Raw genomic sequence first — 12,115 nt, forward strand, 5'->3', positions numbered from 1 at the left:
GTCCACTGGGCCCTGAAGTTAGCAACCCAGTGGATGTCTTTGAATTTCTCTGCATGGTGGTCTAATATCCCACCACACTTGAAATTCGTAGTAGGTACTTATTACGATGATTTTATCCGCTATTAAAAAACACGTCCGTTCCGTTCGACGGTTGAATAATAATATTCTATAGGAAACGTAGGCAAAATTTCATTTCTGTAGGAAACGTTGGCAAATCTTCATTTCTATAGGATATTTGGCAATATTTAATTTCTATAGGAAACTTTGTCACAATTTCATTTTTGTAGGAAATTTTTGGAAAATTTCACTTCTATAGGAAATTTTTGTCAAAATTTCATTTTCAGTGGAAATTTTGAGAAAATTTCATTTCTATAGAAAATTTTTGCAAAAGTTTTATTCTTATAGGAAATTTTGTCAAAATGTCATTTCTAGAGGAAATTTTTCAAAATTTTTATAGGGAATTTTTTCAAAATGTCATTTCTATAGAGTTTTTTTCGGAATTTTATTTCTAAGGTCAATTTTCTGTAAATTTTCATTTTAAAGGAAATTTTGGTAAAATTGCATTTGTATAGGAAATTTCTATGGTAGGATTTTTTGGGAAGGAAAAAATGTAAATTAGCAAACCTCTTTGGTGACTTCCATTATAATCAAAATTAATAAAGTTCTTTTATTAAATTGAGTTAAATTAAATTGCAATTAAATAAATTTTAAACTAGATTAAATATAAATTGAAATTTAAATTAAAATTAAAAATAAATTTACTTATTTTTTTAATTTAATTCAAATATGCTAAATTCAAAGGATGCCAATTGCTATAAAATTGTGTGAATTTTTCTTTTAAGACTTATACAAAAATTAAAATTTCAACCAAATTATTTTAATTCAATTTTAATGATTTAATTAAAATTAGATTGTTAAAAAAATGCAAATTTTCTTCTTCTCTCTATTCTTCAATATCCACCCAATAGAGCCATAACTATAGCATTTAAATTCGGTTCCTTTGTGTATTTTATAGCATAGATTTTTCGCCTGATATCTGCTGTCGTTAAAAACCATTAAAATTTTCATTACTTCATAAAAGTGAGATCAACACTTTTACATAAAAAACAGTCACACAAAAACTATCACATGTCAATTAAAGCGAACCGAGAAATCCCAAAAGCTATGGGTGGAACTAAATACCAAACAAAAATTGTTTTTGTTAAAAGACCAATGAAATGAGATGACAAAATCATCACTTTGATCTTTAGCTGGATGAAAATATAAATGGACTGACGTTGAAAAGACGTGCCAATGGATGAGTAGACAGACGGACAAATAAATGGTCTGTGAAGTAGGGAAAAAAGAGTTTCGGGCATGGAACAACAAATCTTAAACCGCAAGTGTGACAAAACTTATTAAACAAATTGCACATCCCACAATGGCAAGAAATATTTCCGCGCCCATAATGAAAGATCAAAAGGAGGATTGTAATAATATTTGAATGAATGAAAACTTTCACTACATTTATATAAAATTAAAAATATAAAAAAACAATTTTAAAGCACAGTAAACTTCCACAAACGATAATTGCCTTTTTCTTTCAGTTGCCCCACGAAAATGAACCTGACTCCCCCTTTGCCAGTCTTCAGCGGACACCTTCATTTACATCGACACCTTATCAATACCAGCCCACCAGACCTAGATCTTCTTCAGTTCCACGTTATGGATCTACAACACCTACCCCCTATCCACGCTCTGAATCCCCTTATGGTACAGCTTCTTCCACATGTTCTTCATATCGTGGTGCTGAAAGTGATAATCCTCCATATCCTATGAGACGGGCTCCGATGAGTCCACCTGAGACTAAGGCATTTTTACGTGATGCTCTCGATGAAGTATGTAGCGATTTTGAAAAAACCTTGGAAAGAGCATCGATGAAGAGAAAGAAATCGGGTCTTCGTGATGATTCGGGAGGAGGGGAAGGTGTTGGTAGTAAATATGGAGGAAGACTTTCCAGCATCAGTGATCGCAATAACAATAATAACAATCATTTGCTTAAAGGACTTAGTTATAATTACCAGGATAAGCGATATAATGGCTGGTCTTGGGATACAGCGGACAATAATCATGATGTGGGAGGTGAGTACAAAAGCATCAATGATTTCAAGGAGTAAATATCGCCAATAAAATTTTCAAAATTTTTACCTAAAACCCTCGTTATCCAGAAAAAGTCCAATAAAAGTCATAAAAGTCCAAAGGATTGAGATCCCGAGACTGTGGTGGCCATAGCCCGGTAGAAATGAAGCGAATAACATCTTTTCTAAGTCATTCTTGGTGACGCGTACTGAGTACTATGGTACTGTTGGAATATCCATGGTTTGTGACCAAAATGTTTGACACCACGGTCGATGAATACGAGTGGGGTGCGAGCGCACCATAACCATCGGCGGTGCTTGAGTTCTGGCGGCCAATCGATGGGGTAAATGTTCATTTTATTTTCTATAGAAATAAAATTTTAACAAAATTTTCTATAGAAATAAAATTTTGATAAAATTTTCTATAGAAATAAAATTTTGACAAAATTTTCTATAGAAATAAAATTTTGACAAAATTTTCTATAGAAATAAAATTTTGACAAAATTTTCTATAGAAATAAAATTTTAACAAAATTTTCTATAGAAATAAAATTGGGACAAAATTTTCTATAGAAATAAAAATTGGACAAAATCTTCTATAGAAATAAAAATTTGACAAAATTTTCTATAAAAATAAAATTTTGACAACATTTTCTATAGATATAAAATTTTTACAAAATTTTCTATAGAAATAAAATTTTGACAAAATTTTCTATAGCAATAAATGTTTGACAAAATTTTCTATAGAAATAAAATTTTGACTAAAGTTTCTCTAGAAATAAAATTTTCACAAATAAAATGTTGACAAAATTTCTATAGAAAAAAATGTTGACAAAATTTTCTATAGAAATAAAATTTTAACAAAATTTTCTATAGAAATAAAATTTTAACAAAATTTTCTATAGAAATAAAATGTTGACAAAATTTTCTATAGCAATAAAAGTTTGACAAAATTTTCTATAGAAATAAAATTTTGACAAAATTTTTTATAGAAATAGAATTTTGACAAAATTTTCTATAGAAATAAAATTTTGACAAAATTTTCTATAGAAATAAAATTTTGACAAAATTTTTTATAGAAATAAAATTTTGACAAAATTTTTATAGAAATTAAATTTGACAAAATTTTCTATAGAAATGAAAATTTGGCTAAATTTTCTATAGAAATACAATTTTAACAAAATTTTCTATAGAAATAAAATTTTGACAAAATTTTCTATAGAAATTAAATTTTAACAAAATTTTCTATAGAAATAAAATTTTGACAAAATTTTCTATAAAAATAAAATGTTGACAACATTTTCTGAAGAAATAAAATTTTGACAAAATTTTCTGTAGAAATAAAATTTTGACAAAAATTTTCTATAGAAATAAAATTTTGACAAAATTTTCTATAGAAATATAATTTTGACAAAATCTTCTATAGAAATAAAATTTTGACAAAATTTTCTATAGAGATAACATTTTAACAAAATTTTCTAAAAAAAATATTTCGTCAAAATTTTCTATAGAAATACAATTTTAACAAAATTTTCTATAGAAATAAAATTTTGACAAAATTTTCTATAGAAATAAAATGTTGACAACATTTTCTGGGGAAATAAAATTTTGACAAAATTTTCTATAGAAATAAAATTTTGATAAAATTTTGACAAAATTTTCTATAAGAATAAAATTTTGAAAAAATTTTCTATAAGAATAAAATTTTAAAAAAATTTCTATAAGAATAAAATTTTTAAAAAAATTTTATATAAAAATAAAGTTTTGACAAAATTTTCTATAGAAATAAAATGTTGACAAAATTTTCTATAAGAATAAAATTTTGAAAAAAATTTCTATAAAAATAAAGTTTTGACAAAATCTTCTATAGAAATAAAGTTTTGACAAAATTTTCTATAAAAATAAAATTTTGACAAAATTTTCTATAGAAATAAAATTTTGACAAAATTTTACTCTTTACTGCCAAGCCTACGGTATGGCCGAGGGTATGGTTCAGTTGCTTGTGGTAAACAGTTTTTGTAATTTAAAGACTTACTTTTATTCGTAAATTATTATCAATATCTTTGTACCATATAAATACTATATAGGGTATCTGAAAGTCCATTTAGACCGACATTATTCCCTTTTAATTAGCTACTTTCGATATTTTTATATTAGCCATTTACTACATTATTACATGTTAATGTCTTCATAGACAATTCAAAATCACTGCGAATGGGCGAATATCTACTTCCCTATTGCTTCATTTTGTCTAATGCAAAAATAGTTCAAGTTTTTTTTTTTGTAGTTCTTTTGTTTGACTGTGAATCAGTTTGAAGAACAGCATATTTTTTTTAGTTTTTCTGCAAGTAAATGTTAAGTAATTTTAGAAATAAACATTTTGTTGTTTAGTGTTATTTTGGCGACTTGTGAGCGTATAATTTGTAAAGTAAACACAAATCGATGAGCAGTCTTATAAGGCAATGTGAAAAATCAACAAAGTGTTTTAAAACTTGACACTCTGTCGGATACTTCAAAGTATCCTCTATTGAAGTGAGATAAAATTGTAGAGAAGATCGGATTTTTGAAATAACAAAACATATAATTTAAATATAAACAAACGAAATAGGTATTAAGTTCGGTCAAGACAAAGCTTAAATATCGTTTATCATATATCGACTATTTTATGTTTCAAATTATTGGTCGTTATTTTTATATCTTCCACCATAGCATGGAGGATCTAGTCATTCGGTTTGTAACACATTAAAATGTTGATCTCAGACCCCATAAATTATACATTCTGGGTCGTGGTTAAAATTGAGTCTATCTAACAATGTCCGTCCGTCCGTCCGTTGAAATCACCCTAACTTTCGAACAACATCGACTTGAATCTTGACACAAATAGCTGGTATTGTTATAAATTAGATGGTATTGAAAATGGATCATTTCGGACCTCGTTAAGGAATATATATTCTGGGTCGTAGTAAAATTCTGAGTCGATTTAGCGATGTTCGTACGCCCGTCTGTTAAAAATCACGCTAACTTCCTAACGAAATAAAATATCGACCTGAAACTTGACACGAATAGCTACTATTAAAGTAACTTAGATGATATTGCAACTAGGTCATATCGGACCAAGTCGTAGTGAAATTCTGATCGACTCAGAAATGCAAATGGGTCATAAAGGACCCCCTGATTTGACTTCTGGAGCTTCTTGTAATGTTAACTTTCATCTGATTCGGTTGAAAATTGGTACTTGATGTTAGTCTATGCCCTCTCATAACCATGCAAAGGTTGGTCTATAGCGGTCCATAATTATATGCATATAGCCCCCCTATATAATTCAATCCCCAGATTTGGTTTCCGGAGCATCTTGAAGGAGCTAATTTCATGTGATGCGGTTGAAATTTGTTAAGCGATATTTCAAGATTTCGGTCCATAATTATATATAGCCCCCATATAAACCAATCCCCAGATTCGGTATACGGAATCGCTTGGGCGAGTAAATTTCATCCACATGGTATCGTTGGCAATAATGCCAACCATGTCCATCTGTGAACATATTTTTGTGATCGCATTTTTAGTCCAATCGATTTCAAATTTGACACTAGTATGTGTTTTGGGCCGGAATAGGACCCAGTTGATTCTAGAAGAAATCGGTTAAGATTCAGATATAGCTAACATATATGTTTCGCGCGATATGGGCCCAGAAGTCTAAGCTTTACCCTCATTTTCTTTAATTTTTGCACGCGGGGTACAGATGATAGTATCGCACAAGTGAGCTAAATTTGATAAAAATCGGTTCAGATTAAGATATATCTCCCATATATATTTTTCGCTCGATTTACTCTCAGAATTCTACCAAAAATTTTAGATTTTTTACTGTTTGGTATATTGGTAGAATTCTTGAAGTTTTGATAGATGCATTTATCACCTGGTAGATTTTGCAAAATAATCCCCTTCAACTAAGACGTACTTTACAAATTTTCTATAGAAATACAATTTTAACAAAATTTTCTATAGAAATAAAATATTAACAAAATTTTCTATAGAAATAAAATTTTAACAAAATTTTCTATATAAATAAAATTTTGAGAAAATTTCTTATAGAAATAACATTTTGGGAAATTTTTCTATAGAAATAAATTTTTGAGAAAATTTCTTATAGACATAACATTTTGGGAAAATTTCCTATAGAAATAAATTTTTGAGCAAAATTTCTATAGAAATAAAATTTTGACAAAATTTTCTATAGATATACATTTTTGACAAAATTTTCTATAGAAATAAATTGTTGACAAAATTTTCTATAGAAATAAAATTTTGACAAAATTTTCTATTGAAATGAAATTTGGACAAATTTTTCTATTGAAATGAAATTTGGACAAATTTTTCTATAGAAATAAAATTTTGACAAAATTGTCTGTAGAAATAAATTTATGTCAAAATTTTCTGTGGAAATAAAATTTTGACAAAATTTTCTATCGAAACAAATTTCGACAAAATTTTCTATAGAAATAAAATTTTTGACAAAATTGTCTGTACAAATAAAATTTTGACTACATTTTCTATAGAAATAAAATTTTTAGAAAATTTTCCATAGAAATAAAATTTTGACAAAATTTTCCATAGAAATAAAATTTTAATAGAAGTTCCTATAGAAATAAAACGTTTACAAAATTTTCTATAGAACTAAAATTTGGCAGAATTTTCAATACATATATTTTGGTAAAATTTGTAACTTTTGCCCGATTTGGATTCGTATGGCCACGAAGGCTAATGTTTCACTTCGAAAATTTTGAAATTTTTGAAAAGAGTGCAATTAATATATTTGCAATATGTACCAAATTAATCAAATCGTTTCATATTAAATGTAACCCCTATATGTATGTATATGTAATTGTTTGATATGGCAAATATGGCTAGAATACCCACATTTTACCCTTGAGATTGATTTGACATAGGAAGTAGATTTACCATTTTGTTTAAGTCTACCGAATTTGATAAAAACCATCTCACATTTAGATAAAGCCCCCCATATATTCGTTCTTCCGATTTGGCCATATATTGTCCAAAATCCAACAATTCACCAACTGTCTTGGTGAGCTCTAGCATATTTCCTTATAAACTGCCACAGGAAAAATTTAAAAAATAACTTAAATGTGCTTTATGAAAATTGCATAAAAATGACTTTAGTTTTTGATATTTTCCATATTTATGAACCACTCTGTGGAACAAAGTATTTTTTTTATAAAAATCTGCTCTAGGACATTAGGCGGTTTAAATGATAATGAGTTCTCGTGATAACTGTAAATTTATGTTAATTTTATTATTGTTCCAAATATGTAACCTAACTAAAATCAATAATTTCTAAAAATTTCAATATATTAATATACAATAAAATTTTAAAAGCAGGCTTAAATTTAATATCGCCATCATATGTTTTTTACAATTTCTAAATAAAAAATACAAGAAAATTACCTTAAAATAAATTTCATGAATATTGTATGAAATTAACAAGAGAGCCATAAGTTTTGTTGGACAAATAAGATTTCTACCTCATTCATTAATGATGTGTGAATCGTCTTTAGGCAACAATGTTATTGGCACGTAAACGTTTTCTAGGGTTGATAGCAAAACAAAACTACAAACCAGCATAAGTTAGATCACTAATTAAAATTCAAATCGAATTCAAAGTCAGTTTTAGTAGTTCATTAAACAAATAAAAACAATCACGTTTATAGTGATCAAAATTCTAATAACCAAAATGATTTCTTATTTCAATATTGGATTGAATCATTTTGAAACATTTGATTAACTTTTTCTATTTCAGTTGTCTACAATATTAATCATATTAATTATTGTTTCTTTTTTATATAAATCAAATAAGAGGTGTAAACGAAGTTAAAGAAATATGATATGAAATAAAAACTAATGAGTTATAGGATATTTCAATGACGTGAGAAAACTTCTTAACAAAAACTAAGAAAATACATTAAAGACCAAAAAAATTATTGAAATAAATTAATCCAAAAAACCATTTGTCTATAATGAAGTCTTGCTCATGTTTTACTTGCTTGTTTCCTTTTTTTTTTGTTGCCTCGGCAATAAACAATTTTTTGCACGAATCTCCAAATGATTCATAGACTAACTCGAGCTTTTTGATATAATATGGTTTGTCTGACATTAATTTAAAAATCAAGTGGCGAGCAAAATGAAAACGAATCATTTGAAATGACTGGGTGTAGACGCTATAAAATAAAATAAAATAAAATAAAATAAAATAAAAAAATAAAATAAAATAAAATAAAATAAAAAAATAAAATAAATTAAAATAATTTAAAATAAAATAAAATACAATAAAATAAAAAACCTATTGAAAAAGCACCAACTCACCTAAGGGATGTATACCTAGCGAGATGGGATTAGTTGAAGTACATAACTACACAATAAAAAATATCTTCCCTCGCAAATAAAATTTTAGGCCAAAGAAAAAAATATTTCAAACCAACTTAATACAAATTATCTCAAGAAAATGTTTTTAATCTTCTGGAATAATTGCATTTTTTCAATTTTGCCCGAATGGGGAACGCGGTTGCCACCGTTGGTAGAATTCTACCTAAAATAGATTTTTTTACTTTTTGGTATATTGCACATTATTCCTCTCCAACTAAGAACTACGCCACAAATTTTCTATAGAAATAAAATTTAAACAAAACTTTCTATAGAAATAAAATCTGGACACAATTTTCAATAGAAATTACATTTTGACAAAATGATCTATAGAAATAAATTTTTGACAAAATTTTCGATAGAAATAAAATTTTGATAAAATTTTCTATAGAAATTAAACTTTGGCAAAATTTTCCATAGAAATACATTTTTTTTACAAACTTTTCTATAGAAATAACATTTTGACAAAATTTTCTATAGAAATGAAAAAAAAAATTTTTTGACGAAAAGAAATAAAATTTTGACAAACTTCTCTATAGAAATAAAATTTTGAATAGAAATAAAATTTTGACAAATTTTTCTATAGAAAAAAATTTTGACAAAATTTTCTATAGATATAAAATTTTGCAAAAGGTTTCTATAGAAACAAAAAGGAAATCAAATTTTGACAAAATTTTCTATAGAGCTAAGATCTTGAGAAAATATTTTAAAATTTTGCAAACTTTTTCTTTGGAAATAAAATTTTGACAAAATTTTCTATAGAAATAAAATTTTGACAAATTTTTTTTATAGAAATAAAATTTTGACAAAATTTTGCATAGAAAGAAAATTTTTACAACATTACCTATAAAAATAAAATTTTGACAAACTTTCCCATAGAAATAAAATTTTGACAAACATTCCCATAGAAATAAAATTTTGACAATTTCTTTTCTAAAGAAATCAAATTTTGACAAAATTTTCTATAAATATAAAATTTTGCAAAAGATTTCTATAGAAATAAAAAAGAAATAATATTTTGACAAAATTTTCTATAGAGCTAAAATAAAATAAAATAAAATAAAATAAATTAAAATAAAATAAAATAATTTAAAATAAAATAAATTAAAATAAAAAAAAAATGAAATAAAATAAAATAAAATACAATAAAATAAAAAATATATTGAAAGAGCACCATCTCACCTAAGGGATGTATACCTAGCGAGATGGGATTAGTTGAAGTAAATAACTACACAATAAAAAATATCTTCCCTCGCAAATAAAATTTTAGGCCAAAGAAAAAAATATTTCAAACCAACTTAATACAAATTATCTCAAGAAAATGTTTTTAATCTTCTGGAATAATTGCAATTTTCATATTTTTTTAATTTTGCCCGAATGGGGAACGCGTTGCCACCGTTGGTAGAATTCTACCTAAAATGGTAGATTTTTTACTGTTTGGTTTATTGTACATTATTCCTCTCCAACTAAGAGCTACGCCACAAATTTTTTATAGAAATAAAATGTTGACAAAATTTTTAATAGAAATTACATCTTGACAAAATGTTCTATAGAAATTAATTTAAAAAAAAAAAAAATTCTATAGAAATAAATTTGTAATAAAATTTTCTATAGAAATCAAATTTTGGCAAAATTTTCTATCGAAATAAAATTTTTTACAAACTTTTGTATAGAAATAAAATTTTGACAAAATTTTCTATAGAAATGAAAAAAAAAATGGACGAAAAGAAAAACAATTTTGGCAAAATTTTCTATAGAAATAAAATTTTGAAAAGTTTTCTATAGAAATAAAATTTTGACGAAATTATCTATACAAATAAAATTTTGACAAAATTTTCTATATAAAATTTTGACAATTTTTTTTATAGAAATAAAATTTTAACAAAATTTTGTATAGAAAGAAAATTTTTACAACATTACCTATAGAAATAAAATTTTGGCAAAATTTTCTATAGAAATAAAATTTTGACAAAATTGTCTATAGAAATAAAATGTTGACAAAATTTTCAACAGTAATAAAATTTTGACAACATTTTCTATAATTTTTTTTTTTTTTTGACAAAATTTTCTGTAGAATAAAATTTTGACAAAATGGTCTATAGAAATAAAATGTTCTATAGAAATAAATTAAAAAAAAATTATATAGAAATAAAATTTTAATAAAATTTTCTATAGAAATCAAATTTTGGCAAAATTTTCTATGGAAATAAATGTTTTTAAAAACTTTTCTATAGAAATAAAATTTTGACAAAATTTTCTATAGAAATAAATTTTTGACATCATTTTCTATAGAAATAAAATTTTGACAAAATTTTCTATAGAAATAAAATTTTGACAATGTTTTCTATAGAAATAAAATTTAGACAAAATTTTCTATAGAAATAAAATTGTGACAAAATTTTTGTTAAAAATATTTTTTTTACAAAATTTTCTTTAGAAATAAATTTTTGACAAAATTTTCTATAGAAATCAAATTTTGACAAAATTTTCTTTAGAAATCTAATTTTGACAAAATTTTCTATAGATATAAAATTTTGACAAAAAAGTTTCTATACAAATAAAATTTTGAAAAAAATTTCATTAGAAATAAAATTTTGACAAAATTTTCTTTAGAAATAAAATTTTTACAACATTTTCTATAGATATAAAATGTTGACAAAATTTTCTATAGAAATAAAATTGTGATACAATTTTCTATAGAAATAAAATTTTGACAAAATTTTCTATAGAAAGAAAATTTTGACAAAATTTTCTATAGAAAGAAAATTTTGACAAAATTTTCTATAGAAATAGAATTTTGGCAAAATTTTCTATACAAATAAAATTTTCTATAGAAATAAAATTTTGACAAAATTTTCTAAAAAATTTGGACACAGTTTTTTATAGAAATAAAATTTACAGAAAATGTTGTATAGAAGTAAAATTTTGACAACATTTTCATTAGAAATAAAAATTTGAAAAAATTTTCATTAGAAATAAAATTTTGAAAAAAATTTCTATAGAACTAAAATTTTGCAAAATTTTCTCTAGATATAAAATTTTGACAAAATTTTCTATAGAAATAAAATTTTGATACAATTTTCTATAGAAATAACATTTTGACAAAATTTTCTATGGAAATATAATTTTGACAAAATTTTCTTTAGAAATCAAATTTTGACAAAATTTTCTATAGATATAAAATTTTGAAAAAAAAATCATTAGAAATAGAATTTTGACAAATTTTCTTTAGAAATCAAATTTTGACAAAATTTTCTATAGAAATCAAATTTTGACAAAATTTTCAATAGATATAAAATTTTGACAAAATGTTCTATAGAAATAAAATTTTGAAAAAAATTTCATTAGAAATAAAATTTTGACAAAATTTTCTTTAGAAATAAAATTGTTAAAAAATTTCTATAGATATAAAATTTTTAAAAAAATTTTCTATAGATATAAAATTTTTAAAAAAATTTCTATAGATATAAAATTTTGACAAAATTTTCTATAGAAATAAAATTTTGATACAATTTTCTATAGAAATAAAATTTTGACACAATTTTCTATGGAAATAAAATTTTGAC

General features: G+C 24.4%; 1 protein-coding gene across 2 annotated transcripts in view; it reads left to right on the top strand.

The window, feature by feature from the left end:
- The window catches only part of Kank (KN motif and ankyrin repeat domain-containing protein 2 kank), a 94,022-nt gene that overhangs the window by 47,440 nt on the left and 34,467 nt on the right, over positions 1 to 12,115 (top strand). For both annotated transcript variants that reach the window (XM_075309118.1, XM_075309117.1), the window contains exon 4: positions 1,587 to 2,121. In XM_075309118.1, coding sequence (XP_075165233.1) covers positions 1,587 to 2,121 — 535 coding nt within the window. The remainder of the gene's footprint in view (positions 1 to 1,586; positions 2,122 to 12,115) is intronic.

Source organism: Haematobia irritans, chromosome 5, assembly GCF_050003625.1.
Source record: "Haematobia irritans isolate KBUSLIRL chromosome 5, ASM5000362v1, whole genome shotgun sequence".
NCBI classification, from domain to species: domain Eukaryota; kingdom Metazoa; phylum Arthropoda; class Insecta; order Diptera; family Muscidae; genus Haematobia; species Haematobia irritans.